The sequence below is a fragment of the Pygocentrus nattereri genome, chromosome 27 (assembly GCF_015220715.1).
Source record: "Pygocentrus nattereri isolate fPygNat1 chromosome 27, fPygNat1.pri, whole genome shotgun sequence".
NCBI lineage: Eukaryota > Metazoa > Chordata > Actinopteri > Characiformes > Serrasalmidae > Pygocentrus > Pygocentrus nattereri.
Genome location: NC_051237.1, coordinates 5,930,459 through 5,945,821, shown reverse-complemented (window position 1 = coordinate 5,945,821; position 15,363 = coordinate 5,930,459). Strand labels below are relative to the sequence as shown.

The following is a 15,363-nucleotide window of genomic DNA, read 5'->3' as shown; positions in this document are numbered from 1 at the left end:
AACTGTTTTAAAAAAATATGAGAAGGGATATAACATCAATTTATTAAAAGTCACCTTCAGAAAAAAAGTTCCTGTATTTTGGGGGTATTCCCAGGGCCTTTAGTTTTACTGTAGATAACTGAAGGCAATGGGAGTATGACATTCTTTTGTTAAAAGCCACCTTTAGAAAAACAGTTCTTGTGTTTTTGGGGTATTCCCATTGCCTTCAGCTTTACTGTATCCATTATAAATGGTTGATAGACATGGGTCATGGACATGTATATTTTTTTAGGTGTGCATTTGGTCACCTTGGGTGCGTACTGAATAATAATGATAGTACGTCCACATGTCTTGAAAAGAATGAAAGGAAATGGGGTATTATAGATAAGTGATGCAGTGCTATGGCTAACCCAGTCTTTAAAGGGGAATTCCACCATTTTCTAAAAGGTTCTTCATAATTAAACGGCAAAGATGTAAACAAACACAGCCAGTGGAATCATGTGACATGTGCCCTTCTGGAGAAATATACTGCATCAGGATTGTTCACAGTGGTGGTGATAGGAACCAGATGTCTGAAGAGTTGAATGCCTCTAATAGCACCTTCACGTTTGCGAATATGCTGCCTGATTCATGAGACATTGTTTTACAGGAGTTTTGAGATTAAGTTTTTTTTTTTTACCCCTTTTTTATGTGGGGTGTGTAGAGAGTAACACAGAGAAATTTTTTTTTTTTAATCACTATTTTACAATTATCAACATTACAAACAAAAACTCAGGAGACACATGTAGGTTGATGATAAAATGGCTATATTATCACCACCATTGTAAAAAAAACTTGAGTCACAGAGTTTCTCTAAAATGTCACATCAAACCACTCAGAATGACTTCATGCTTACATCTTGATGGTTGAATTTTGTAAAAATCAGTGAATTCCTATTTAACCAGACCAAAAGTTGACTATTATATATATATATATATATATATATATATATATATATATATATATATATATATATTTTTTTTTTTTTTTTTTTTTTTAAATAAGATATAACATGCATTTTTATTGTAAATTTTTTTTTCCCCTTTCCATTGTAAAATTTCTTGTGGGAACCAGACAAATGTCCACAACACGTTCTTGTTTCCATCATCCTGGAGACACTGACATTTGGTATCCACAAAAAGTTGAAACACACACACACACACACACACACACACACACACACACACACACAAACACACACACACACAAACACACACACACACCCATACACCCCCACACACACAGGACACGCAGGCACACTCTCGCGCATGCCCGAGGTCTGTATTGGAGAATCTCTGGCTCTATTATACCTTTTCCATTAATAAAAATACTTGAAAGACGGAGAACTTGTTGGTTGAATTTGTAACTATCTGTCCGTAATGTCCTCGGCAGGGTGATTTGTTTGTATATGTATGTATCAGATGTGGTATCAGTATGACTGTGTCTCTCGAACAACAAAAAAAAAAGAAGCTTTCTCCTCTGAATGAAGTGAAAGTGGGCGGAGCCTCCGTTTCAGTTACTACAGCCGGCACGGCGACGGTTTCTCACAGAGAGAGGGAGAGAGGCAGATCAGAGTCTGACTGCTGCGGGTTTTATAAACTCTAAGGTTACATCGCAAGGGAAGTCTTCATTAAAGAAGAATATCAACGACATGGCAAGAGGAGAAGGAGGGGAACAGTCTTCCAATGCGAGTCTCTTGCACAAAGACCCTTCGAATGGAGTTAAACCGGTCGTTAAGGTGAGATATGGACAGTCATAAGGAATATTCAGTAAAGTTAGATTAGCCCAACGTTACGTGAAATTACCGAGCTTAGACGTTTATTAGTATGGCGTTCTCGCCTTTTCTTCTTGAATTCAAGCTTTATTTATGCTATTTTGTTCATTTATGGCGCGATGGGAAGGGCGTGGACACCGCTCGTGCATTTTGTCCCTTTTTTCATTTTATCAGTTATCATAATTTGTTAACAGACGTGCGGTGTGGATATTCTTAAGGTCCTCGAGTTAGCTAGGTTAACTAAGTTAGCCACTAAACCCACGTTAGCCTGTATTTTAGCGGCTTCTAAACTAACCTAACGTCAGCGAGCTAACCTAACGTTAATTCTCATTTGAATTTCTAACCGCGTTTTCATCTCCGCTGCGAATCACTGGTTCTTCGAATTTTTCATTAACATATCTTAGACCTATTAAAAAAATATGATTATATGGCCAAGATAACATTCATTTGAAATGAATGAGCGATGCCTTAAACAGCTGCCCGTATTTATATAGCTGAAGTCCCAGCTATGTGCACAGCGAGCGGCTTTCTTATAGGCTACGTGTCATTTGGCGACTTAAGTGGGTCGTGCTCTCCAAACACTTGTTGAGATGTTCGTCCTGTATTATGTGCGTAAGATCAGATATGAGAGAACTTATGCTGTTTCAGCCGAGTATTGTGCCCTAAGGAACTCCTGTTAAGGTTCTCTTAAGGGCTCCTGAGGTAGTTCTTCAGCTTTACTGGTCAAACAAAAGTGTGAATATGAATAACCCAGGCTGAGCACATGGCCCGCTATACTTTCACATGTGATGTTAAAGTAATTTAATGGATAATATATATGGGTTAGCTCTGTCTCTCTTCGTGTGTGGATTTGATTACCTTGGGTGTGTATTAAATAGTTTGTGTAGAGCCATAATTGCAAGGGGAATATAAGCTGGCAGGATGGAGTTATAAGGTGTGGAAGTCGACGCGTCTGGAAAGGAAACGCAGGAAATGACTGAGTTTAGTGGATCCTCATTGATGGAACAGCGTTGTTTGTTGTCTGTTCCAGGATTTACATGGAAGTATAAAAGCAAAACTAAGGTTGTCATGTGTTGGTCAGTATCTCTATACTGTTGGAAAGACCTGAAAAAACAAGAATAATAATAATAATATAAATCTAATCTTTGTTAAAATGCATTATGAACCACGGAATAGTCTCTTAGTTCCTAAAATCTGTTCCAAATTGTAGTCAACATTTTGCACTGCTGCAAAGCAAAATCTTCTGTTCTAATTAGGTTGTACTTCAGAACTGAACCTGACTGACCTGTGTGTGTGTGTGTGTGTGTGTGTGTGTGTGTGTGTGTGTGTGTGGTCACTATACTGGCAGGCATTTTTCATGTACCTGTGTAGTTTAAAATCAGCACAGAGCAAGTATTGGAACACCATTAAACTTGCACAGTTGCCTGCGTGGCAAACCTGCCAGGAGTTGATACAAATCAAAGAGCATAAGGCATTGGTTTTTATTATAAAATGACCCCAAATTAATAGGTGTATGAGTGAAAGACAGAGAGAAATTAGGCCATGTTGTGGATTAGGAGCAAACTGGGCAAAACTGCATACCATTGCTACAGTTCAAACAGCATCCAGCTTGCACATGGGAAACCTAAGTCTCAGTAGAGCTTAATGTCTCTTGAGTCTGGGCGTAGCAGCCTGTACCAGAAGTATGTTAAAAAAAGAATCTCTGCTGTCATTAAGTTCCAGAGTGGCCCTGATACTAAACACAGTTCAGCTGAGATTTTGTCAAAGTCTTATTTCTTATTTCTGTTAAAATTTCAAGTCAATATCTTAATAATGTACATGTTCCTTTTTTCAGCGTGAGAAGGGAGGTCAACTGTCAGTGTGCAGTAAGCTGTGTTACGCTATAGGAGGAGCGCCCTATCAGATCACAGGCTGTGCCCTTGGCTTCTTCCTCCAGATTTATCTTCTGGATGTTGCTCTGGTGAGTTCAATTTAATCAAATTTAATGCCAAGTGTACTAACTGAAGTCAACATTTAATCACATTTCATAATCAAGGTCCACCTGGACAAATGCTGAGAATAACCATCACTTTTATTCCAGACCACTTAGATGCAAAGCAAGTTTGAGTACATTTCCCTAGCTTTCACCGGAGTGAGTATATGTAACTAAGGGCTCTAATACCTTGCCATAGGAGTTTGGATTATGAACCTCAGAGGCCAGGGAGTTTGCCCAAGCCCCCCTGCCTCCCCAGTCACAGGACAAAGCAACAGGCACTTCAAAACCACAATGGAAGCATTGTGCTGGAAAATAAATAGGTGGAAAAAGTTCTTCTATGCCATTAACTTGTAGAGAGCTACTGTAGAATTAACAGGCCTGTTGGCCAGATTAAAGAGAGTGAATACCAGTAGTTCAGGGGGCACTTTTAATAGCTTTTGATGTTTGTCATGTTACTAAGGACAAGCAGACATGGCATCCAGGACCTCCTACAGTTTGAGTTGTGATTCTCTATTCAGTCCTTGAGTACCCACTAATTATGCTACAGTAACTGTCAGATGGGACAATTATAGTCAGCCCAGTCCTTTTGCTGTTTGAGCCAGAGTGCTTCCTAGTGGGAGAGTAAATATAATGCTAGCAGAGCTGCCTATTGTGTCCCTGAACATGTGCTCTATGATCTCATGACTCAAGGTCATCATGGTGCTTTGAGTCCCTTCTGACTTTTAGGAGAGGGGACTGTACTTCATTTGCTTTCTAACCACAGATAGCTGTGCCAAAACGATCTCAGAGCCAACCAGTTTGCCATGCCCTACATGATGAATACAAAGGAATTTGCCTTTGTGTTGTACCCTATCATGAGAAAGAATGAGCTGAGAATCAGATCATTCTTTTTTGTGTAACAGGATTATGGCAGAGAGTATACCACCAGATGGGAAACATTATTTAAATATAATTATTTAACTTGCAGTATAACTTCAAATCATTAGTTTCTTCGTACATATCTACTGAAACTGTAGCTTATTGTATTCCGTCTACTAGGTTTCTGAAGGATACATGCCCCATACTATAGAAAATCCAGTGCTGGACTACTACTTCATATTGTGGCATCCCAGATTGTGATTCATTGTAGATATTTGTACCTGAACTGAAGCATTGGTTGTTCTCCTCTCTGCTCTTTAGGTGGATCCATTTTATGCCTCCATTATCCTGTTCGGGGGCCGAGCCTGGGATGCCATCACGGACCCCACCGTGGGGTTTCTGGTCAGCCGGAGCCCCTGGACCAGATTCGGAAAAATGATGCCCTGGTATGTGCCCTGTCTTTTCTGTCTGCATGGCTCCGCTGGACATAAGTGCAGTTAATCTTGTATTGTATTCTCATTTGTTCAAGAAGGTTGGCTGCTTTCTTATTTAAATAGATGTCTGAATGCGAATTCCCCATTGTGAGAATATGCCCTGAGTAACACTGCACACATGCAGAGGCTTCTATTTTCAATGTGATTAGTTTATCAAGTTTTGCCCACCCAGGAATAATTCTCCCCATGACCGTATTTTACACTGGTTGGACCCAGCTGGCTTTGCAATATCTCCCAAATGATTCTCTCTTAATGGATGTTTGCTTTGTCCAGTTTTTTGAGTGGTTTCGAAATGTTGTGGGGTTTTTTGTTGCACAGATGCCCAGTGTGCTTGATGGCCTTTGCAGTAAAAGATATCTTGTTAAGGCAAAATTTGTTGCTTTGCTTCATGGGAGGGTGAGCTCTGTTTTAGTTTGGGTGCTGTGGTGGGGTGAGGAAACTGAAGACAGGTAGAGCTTGGTAGTTCAGCTAGAGTGTTAAGTTTTTTTGTGTTCACTGACTAGAACTCATGTGCAATAACAAGCTTCAAAAACGTTCTCTGCCCCTAAAGCAAAGTGAATGTCTGGTTTAGAGAACCCTGGCATGTTTCCCAAAAAGAATGTGTTTTAGGATTTGACTCTTTTGGAGGTTGGATGAGGACAGGGGGGTTTGCTGATGCTGATTCTGCATGGTTGTCTGCTAGCAATCTTAAGGCGAGGTCACTGATCCTTGGAATACCCATCCCCCTTTCCTTTTCTGGTGCTCAGCCCCAAAAGAAATGCCAGATTTGTCAGAAGCACACGAGATTTACCTCTTGCCTCTTCTTTCCTGTGTTTGATGGCGGTGCTTAACTTGACTGTTTGTACAACATGGTTTTGTGAACAAGCAGGTGCCTGCCAAACATACAGCCTAAATGGAAGGCGTAGAAACCATGAGAGTAAATGGAAGTGCTGGGAAGCCGGGTGGGGGAAGGGAAGGAATGTGACTCTATATTCTGACTGAACACTTTGTTGCCTATGTAAATGAAAGTAGGCTAAGAGGAGAGAATAATTCCTTATATGCTTAGCAAATCAATCTATAGCGCTTTCAGCAGCATATAGCGAAGCACATCCCTCCACAGGGTTTCATTAGAGGACTCATAAGGCATCCAGCAGGGTCTTTGTGTCATCTCTGAGGAGAGGACAGGAATGATAATTACTGAAGGTTGATTTCCCTGAGCTCTTTTTTTTCAGTCATAGCTTCTGAGTTTAGAAAAGCTCTGGCTCTGAGTGCTTTTTGAAAGTCTTTCAGTTGAAACATGTTGTGAGGCAGTGTTTCCTCTTTTCACTTAAAAAAATGATTTAAAAAATGGTTTGAATGATGGTGTAAACATCTAAGACTTGTGTACATTTAGAATAAATGAAAATAAGAAATAATGTGAACTGATAGACGGAGTTTTTGCGTGTAGTTCAGGGAGGTGGAAGTATCATTTTGTGGTGCGTTTTGGGTTTGGGCGCTGTGACTGATATGCAAATCGGCAAGCCCTGAGTGGTCCAGCCTACAACACACCACCACTTCTGCTCCAATCAGACGCCACAGCTGTGCTGTGTCTGAATTCCTCAGTTGCCTGAGGAATGCTTCGGGGTCACTCTAGTTCAAGTTGAATCTGCACTTCTACTGTGACTGTATGGAGAAACAGATGTACACTAATAAATATACAAACACAGCTTCTTGGTTATGCTGATTAGTGCAAGTACTCTTATATGCTGTGGATGTTTTAATAAAACCATTCTGTAAAAAACAAAACACCAACAACAAAAAATCAATTATGATGTACCTTGTCTTCCTGTCTATGATGGAATTTCCAAACAGTAAGAGAAAAAGGGTGTGTGGGTGCGGTAGTGCAGTGTATATGGAGCATTGCAAACTGTAGCTGTGTAACTTTTTCTGTATTGGGTAATGTTGCCTACCCAGTACATTATACAAGTATTAACATTAGCCAAATGAAATGCCTGATTTTCTGTGGCAAATAATCAAGTTTATAATGGCAGCTTCACAACAGTTTTACAAAGGCTATAATTTAATCTAATAATTTAAGTAATAGTCAAATAACTACTATATAATAATAAATACTTTATATTTGATTGAAAACAATCCTGACTCAATGTAAACAATCTGTTTGTGCCCTGCTTTCTAATAAAAGAAATGTATACTAGACAGAACTGCCTAGAACTAGCTCAGTCATGCAAACCTGTCGCAAGTAACCAGTTGACTTGCCGCTTTAAAATGACATCTTCTTGACGTTTCTGAATTGGGCAATGAGAACATTCCTCCCCTTTGCAACTACATCATCCTGTCTGTATACACTGAAGTTATGTGCATCAGGCCACAGGAAATTAGTAACAGTCACAGGATGTGATGTGCAACATTTTCCAGTGCTGCCAACCAGGACTGCTTTTCAGGTTCAGGATGACATCACAGGCTGAGTCATTTTACGGAGGAGGAGTGTTCTGTAGTGGTGTGATGTGCTTAGGAGGAGAAAGAATGGCATGTTCTCATTTAAAGACCCTTTTTCCTCATGACTTCTTTACAAATTTAAAATTCCTTTTCCTGAATGACATATTTACAAATACGCTGAGCACTGCTAACTTGATTATACATGTAAATGAATTATATATTTGATTTAGTTTTCTTGTATGCACTTGGTGTATTTCCACAGTGTAAAAGCTGAGTTATGTTTGGCTGTTAAATCTCAAAAAGTCAGGACTAAACTTGCATGAAAATGATACATTGGCATGTGAAGTCACTTAAAATCTGTTAATACAAGGAATAAGATCATTTAGACCAGATAAAATTACTTAAGACATCTAAAAAGGTTCAGAAATGCATTGGTTAACCACGTACAATTTAATAATGAGAAATATTAGGTACAATTCCTTATTTAATACAGTTTCACTTATCAAGATATCTTTGTGTTAAAGGTCTTTGCTCATACATTGGTGTTTCATGAATAGGACCAAAAGTCGTGCTATAATTTTGTCTTCTATTCATTTTATTGCAGGATTGTTCTGTCCACTCCATTAGCAGTGGTGTGCTATTTTCTCATCTGGTACGTGCCTCCCATAGATCAGGGCAAAATCATCTGGTACCTCATGTTCTACTGTCTTTTCCAGACTCTGCAGACAGTGAGTATTATCCAGAATCAATCATATCTATATGTGTGATTGAAAATTCACTTTTGTTAATGTAGTTTCTTTGGTTTCCAAATACAGTGCTTCCACGTGCCTTACTCCGCCCTCACCATGTTCATCAGTTCAGAACAGAAGGAGAGGGATTCAGCCACTGCCTATCGTAAGTCCTGCTCAAGGCCTCTTGTTCTGTAGTGATGCATTAGAAGTTTGCTCCCTTTGCATTCTCAGCATTGACCCTTCTCGTTTAGGTATGACTGTGGAAGTTTTGGGAACGGTTATCGGCACTGGAATCAAGGGCCAGATTGTGGGTTTAGCAAATGCTCCCTGCATACCTGTTGGAGATGACTTCAACTCCTCTAGCCAAGATTTTGGACCTGAAGTCAACATCAGTCAACCGCACATTTCACTGGAGCACACAGTAAGTCATGGAGCCCACTACATTGTTGTTTTTACATAACTCTTGATTTGAGAGATGACTGGATTTAAGATGTTTGTTGCCATTGTCATCACTTTCAAAGTGTGTGCTTTTCCCTTCATCCACCTTCAGAGACAGGCTTATATGATTGCATCGGGGGTTATTAGTGCAATCTACGTCCTGTGTGCGGTCATTCTCTTCTGTGGTGTGAAGGAACGTAAAGGTGAGGCAATCTCTTATTCATATTTCTATAACAATAGTTTGTCTCCATAGATTCTTATTGGCTGCTCCCAGGATTGCTTTTAGTATTATCAAACATGGATTCCATTAAGAATTGGTCACATCTATTGGTCTAAAATAGCAGTCTATTTGTATTTCTGATTACTGATCCTGTTTCATAGAGTACGGGCTTTTCCACTGTTCTCAGGTTACTCTGAAGTGCAGTTGCTGGCAATTAGTCAGTGGCCCCTGAAAAAAGCACTGGGTAAATGGAGAAGGGTACTTTCACACCAGTGAGAGATACATCTGAATAAAGGTTCACAAAAGTACAGGGTCATGCAGTTTCCCAGTTTCTTTTAGCATGCCTCAGAATGAAACTCTTGAACAGGTCAGGCATTGTGGAGTGAGATGTGCCCAGGGGAGAGAGAAGCACAGCACGGGGTCTGTGTACAGTGAAACTGCAGTGCCAGCTGAACAGTTTGGATATTGTTGAAGGGGTCCTGTAGAAACCCACACAGTCTTGTTGTGTGAGCTGTGTAGGTTTGACTGAAATGAGCACTTCATCAAATAATTATGGATAAATGTTTCTAGGTGTTTGCAGTTGTCTCATGACTGTTTTTTTATTTATGTATTTGGCTTTGTAACTGTTCATTCTGCATGAGAGTCATACAAGTCCTCTGCTCACTATAATGTAATGTATCTTGTCTTGGTAGAAACCACCCGGGTCAGATCTGAGCCCATGTCCTTCTTCCAGGGCATCCGTTTGGTGATGGGCCATGGTCCGTATGTAAAATTGGTCATGGGCTTCCTCTTCACCTCTCTGGCTTTTATGGTGAGTGCTGCTCCATGCTGCTTTATTCCTGACATGCTGCTTTGCTTAAGTGTTTGATTTTGAGAGTAATGTTGGGCCACTAGGTAGGACCTCCTTTTGGGGCCATCAGCCGTAGACCACCATGGTTTGCCTTAGCTATTTCTGACAGGTGTTTTATTTATAAGAATCTATAATTGCTCTCCATACAGCTCCTGGAAGGCAACTTTGCCCTGTTCTGTTGCTATACCCTGGGCTTTAGAGATGACTTCCAGAACATCCTGCTAGTCATCATGGTAAGTTTTGTCATGGCACAATAGTTATGATGATATGAAGTTAAATTCTGCTAATACTTTGGGTCCCGTTACCAGTTTTGGTACTGGTTTTAAATCACATTATGGTGTATTTCTACACATATATACATGTATATCTTTCTCTCAAATTGTTGCTCCCTTGATAACAAACTGGCCAAACCTCAGACTGCAACTGACACCACAACATGCGTTTTCATTTTCTTCTAAACGAGACTAAAACATCCCTGACTCCCTCATTCAGCTAATCGTGATAACTTTAGCATGTTTTGCACTGTATATACAATATACAGTACTTATTTGTATATAGGCATAAAGATTATGACAAAACTTATCTGTAAATTGAAGAGTTTTGAATGGCATTCAAAGAACTCAGCAATTGTGCAATGTATTTAATATGAAAATCTATGTGACACATCAGGTTTGGCTAATTATTACTTTACATAAGTAATGTGCTTAAAATCAGTCTGTTGCTTTCACTTGCACATTAATGCCAATTCAAAGGCTAATGATACATTGGCTATGAGAACCAGATGGGTTATTCGAGGTATAAAGAAATTTACTATTATTTAAAACAAACACCCGCTTCTCTAAAAAGGACTGTGTTCAATATGGACTCAAAACCAAAGAGGCTCACACTTCCAAAGAGAGCAACTAGCAAAGTCTGCAACCTGTTATTGAATGCAGTGTAATACACTGAAATGCAGTCTGTCACTTGAGTTCAATGAAATGAAAAGTTGCTCAGCCATTTAAATTCACTGCGACAGTGCTTTGCACAAACATGCAACTTTTTAGATTGTACAGAGAGATGTTTCTGTCTCTGGTATTTTGCTGAAGGTGAATTTCTGCAAAACTGGGGCAACTGAAAACACTCTCCGATTAGGCTGCATGTTTGCACTGCTGATGAGCATCTGAACCACAAAAACAGCAAGAAGATCATTCTCACTTTCAGTGAGTCGATGGTGGTAATGCATCATGTTGCTCAGATATGTGTGCTTTACAGTACAGCTTCAAATCAGTGGCCCTGCTAACATAAAAAGTCAGTTTCTTAGGCATTAATTCATGAAACAAAAGTCTAAGTCTTAGACCACCCCTGTAGTAAACTATCAATCTTTTCTTTCTGCAGTTTTCTGCCACCCTCACCATCCCATTCTGGCAGTGGTTTCTGACTCGATTTGGCAAGAAAACCGCTGTGTATTGTGGGACTACAGTAAGTGCCGAGGAGACTTTCACTAGAAAGACTTACAATAGTGTTTGAAAAGTAGAATAGTATAGTGTTTTTATGTGCATTCATAATGCAACATCAAATGATTCACAGCACCATCTGATGGTTTATGTTGATGATAATCATTACCGCTGGTTAATTTCCTGATATTTGTTTGTGCAGGCAGTGATTCCCTTCCTGATCTTAGTGGTCCTGCTGAAAAGTAATCTCATTGTGACGTACATGATCTCCTTTGCTGCTGGAGTGAGCATTGCTGCAGCCTTCCTCTTGCCCTGGTGAGTGTTGAGCAAAATGGTAGCCATGGACACTGACAGATTATCAGGCTTAAAAAAGATAACCAAACTGCTTATGAGGAAGAAAAGTGTTTATCTCCTAAATAGTATTTTTACAGGTGATGGCAAAAACATTTAATGTAAGTTAATGATATTTAATTTCAAGTAATATTGGAACATTTATACTTGTCTATTTATGATGAAATTTTACACAAGGTGAGAGCTGCTGTGCTCAAATTAAATAGAAAATAAAATGGAGATTTTATATATAATTTATTATTTATTTATCTCACTGGCCACTTTATTAAGTACATTAGGTACACTTTATTAGGTGCTGGTAAAAGGTTGGACCCCCTTTTGTCTTCAGAACTGTCTTAATTCTTCGTGGCATACTTTCAACAAGGTGTTGGAAACGTTCCTCAGAGATTTTGGTTGGTTATTTGAGTTACTGTTGCCTTTCTATCATCTTGAACCAGTCTGCCCAATCTCCTCTGACCCCTCACATCAACAAGGCATTTTCGTCCACACAACTGACCACTCACTGGATATTTTCTCTTTTTTTTTTTTGGACCGTTCTCTGTAAACCCTAGAGATGGTTGTGCGTGAAAATCCCAGTAGATCAGCAGTTTCTGAAATACTCAGACCAGCCCGTCTGGCACCAACAACCACGCCACATTCAAAGTCACTTAAATCACCTTTCTTCCCCATTCTGATGCTCGGTCTGCACTTCAGCAAGTTGTCCTGACCACCTCTACATGCCTAAATGCATTGAGTTGCGGCCGTGTGATTAGCTGATTCGCTATTTGTGTTAACAAGGAACTGAGCCAGTGTATCTAATAAAGTGGCTGGTGAGTGTGTGTGTGTGTGTGTGTGTGTATATATATATATATATATACTGTTTCCTGCAGTGCAGTACATTACATGTACATTCCATGTGCTTCTTCAGGTCCATGCTTCCTGATGTGGTTGATGATTTCAAAGTGCACAATCCTGAGACTCAGGGACATGAAGCCATTTTCTACTCCTTCTATGTTTTCTTCACAAAGTTTGCTTCTGGAGTCTCCTTGGGAATCTCAACCCTCAGCCTTGAGTAAGTCATTCGACCAACTCTCACGTTCTACATCCTTTCTTTTTGATTCTGCTATATGTAATCCTGTCTGACTGTAAGGTGGTTTAAGCCTTTGAAGTGACATTTCACTGGCTGACTGAGCTTATGAGACTGCCTTTTGTTACACCTTAATTCTGACAATCAATGACCTCCTAACTTTGATATATAATCCGATTATCCTAATCAGTGAGGGGCCCCTAAGGCCAATCTCCATATAGGACTTATTTTCACATGAAATTCATTGCTGCTTTGTGACGAGGTTTGTCACAAGGTTGGCTTAAATTGCATAAGTATGACCAACTAATGTTTCTGTTGTTCTCTGTTGACCTTTTTTTTTTTTTTTTTTTTTTTTTTTCCCCCCGCTCTCAAATAGCTTTGCTGGTTATGTGACGAGAGGCTGCTCACAACCAGTAGAGGTGGACATCACATTGAAAGTTCTTGTCTCTGCGGCTCCCATTTTCCTCATCATTATAGGCCTGATCATATTTATTACTTACCCTATCAATGAAGAGAGATGTCAGGGCAACCGCAAGCTGCTTAATGAGCAACGGTAAGGCTGCCTGTAGACCTTATGCATGCTTTTGCCATTTTTCTTAGAAATACATCTTTGAAGACCACCAGAGTTTTTTTAAAAGACCTGACTCCCAGTAGGTAATGAACCAATGAGTTGGATCAGCTAAAAAGAACATAAGACTGCAGATTGCACCATGGCTCAGTCTGTCTATAAGGTGTACATTTAATACTTAACAATGAGGAATGCTTAAAGGTACTTTGTTAATTCTGTTCATTTTACATAAGCATTTCCACTGACTCTCTGCTTCTCTCTGGATATTTCTTTAGGGAAAATGAACTGGACTCAGAAACGGACTCAACAGAGACAGATGGAAGTGTGGTATAGTTCCATAGGACTCTAAGGAGGACATTCTGGCACCTACTTTGGGCAATTGAATAAGGGACCCTCAAAGACAAGATCACGCATGGCAGCCATGCTCACCTAACATGCAACAGCAACCTCAAGTACAGCATTTCAGAGATCCAGTTTACTGTGCCTTGTAGTGCTACAAAGTCATGAAACCAGTGGAAAGTCCAAAAAAACTCTGCTGTTGCGTTTCCCCCTCAGATGTGGACAAAACCTTGAAATGTGGTGGGAGCTTATGCCTGTTTCAGTTCACATTGCCTACATTTGGTGCTACTCCCTGGAATGACTAGATCCAGCATTTAGATTAACTTGAAAAACACAAGACATTCAGACTGCACTAACAGATTCTTCACCTGTCTGAGACTGAGGAGAAACTTGAATGCTGAAATTTAATGGCTCTTCTTGTGGTGTTACTTTCAATCACATTGTATCCAACTCATCCAGTAAGGTATTTTGTACTTGTCTGTTGCCAAATATGAGCAGTGTACATTTCATTAACATTACACACTGTGCATTATAGTTTACAAATTAAGACCACCAGCCTTTATTGTAATACACAGCCCAGTGTGCTGCTTCAGACGGGGTTGGAAAAAGTCATGCTGCATATAAAACACATGACAAGTTCAAAGAGCACCCAGTCTGTTTCTGGCAAAATATAAACTATCAGACAAGTGAGAAAGTGAAAAACATATAGCTGAAGCCGAGCATCTTTACAATTTGAGTTACCAAGAAATCAGACACCAGGTTTGACTGCTTGGACTTGTGCCGTTAACCACTTCCTAAAGGAAGTGAAAAGCTATTTAACTATTTAATGTTTGCTTTAATAACATTATAGTCTGATTTTTACTGCTCTCTAATATATGCCAACTCTTTGGTCTATTTAAGGGAAAAGAACAGGAAAAGACTATAAAAAGTGTGTATATGTGTGTATAGTGGAGTTGAATGATGGGTGTTTTTACATCTGAATTGTGTACATCTGAATTACATGAATCGTCTTATGGTGTCAAGTGATTTTAATTGGTCAGTTTATTTTTGTCCATGTATTGTCATTCATTCATATATATATATATATATATATATATATATATATATATATATATATATATATATATATATATATATATATATATATATATAAACGCACGCACACATCTGTTCGCTCCCCAGAAGAGCTTATGTGGTAATAAGGGAAGCATTAGTGTTTGGGATCAGTATTGATTGGAATCGATGCTTCACTTACCTGTACCTGTTCTGATGAATTAACAAATGTTCCTACTGAGACATTAGTAGCCACATTTGTGACTTTTTTTCCATTTCATGCCATAACTTGGATGTGGGATGTCTTGTAAATATACATTTGTATATGATGTCATATGTCATACATATATTCATGTGTTTACATATGATGCGCATCAGTCTCATAACTGTACTTTATGGTTTATTGGAGATTGCTTTGTTTCTTCTGAATTTTTCTCAATCATAAGGTACTTGCATAAGGAATTGCTGATACATGGACATCCATTGCGCATTCTCAGCCCAATTGTATGTGTTTTGTGTACATATGTGTAAATAATGTATGTATAGTGCTGTGTAAATACCTTTGGTGTTATTCACTGGGATGGCCCAGACACTTTTGTTTAGTTATTTATGACATAAACGATTAAAAGATCAATAAATTAATAAATCAATAGATTAATAAATACTAGTTGAAACAATGAAAAAATGTGTCTGTTACATGTGCATGAATCACAAGCAAGATTTTTCCTGATATTTCTTCCTAGCATATCATTCATTTGAGCCTTACTATATATAGTTTTA

At 39.1% G+C, this 15,363-nt stretch overlaps 1 protein-coding gene across 1 annotated transcript; it reads left to right on the top strand.

The window, feature by feature from the left end:
* The first annotated feature begins 1,554 nt into the window (after positions 1 to 1,554).
* On the top strand, positions 1,555 to 14,556 carry mfsd2ab (major facilitator superfamily domain containing 2ab). Its single transcript, XM_017694095.1, has 14 exons — positions 1,555 to 1,756; positions 3,627 to 3,752; positions 4,947 to 5,071; positions 8,139 to 8,262; positions 8,350 to 8,428; positions 8,517 to 8,686; positions 8,816 to 8,906; positions 9,616 to 9,734; positions 9,923 to 10,006; positions 11,148 to 11,231; positions 11,409 to 11,521; positions 12,465 to 12,608; positions 13,000 to 13,176; positions 13,467 to 14,556. Exons 1-14 carry the CDS (start codon positions 1,670 to 1,672, stop codon positions 13,522 to 13,524), a joined length of 1,581 nt encoding a protein of 526 aa, XP_017549584.1. The 5' UTR covers positions 1,555 to 1,669; the 3' UTR covers positions 13,525 to 14,556.
* Positions 14,557 to 15,363: the final 807 nt, after the last annotated feature.

Coding starts and splice junctions, on each gene's coding strand:
- mfsd2ab (XM_017694095.1), top strand. CDS start 1,670: ATGGCAAGAGGAGAAGGAGGGGAACAGTCTTCCAATGCGAGTCTCTTG. Junction 1,757..3,626: donor GAGTTAAACCGGTCGTTAAG/GTGAGATATGGA, acceptor TCCTTTTTTCAG/CGTGAGAAGGGAGGTCAACT. Junction 8,429..8,516: donor GGATTCAGCCACTGCCTATC/GTAAGTCCTGCT, acceptor CTTCTCGTTTAG/GTATGACTGTGGAAGTTTTG.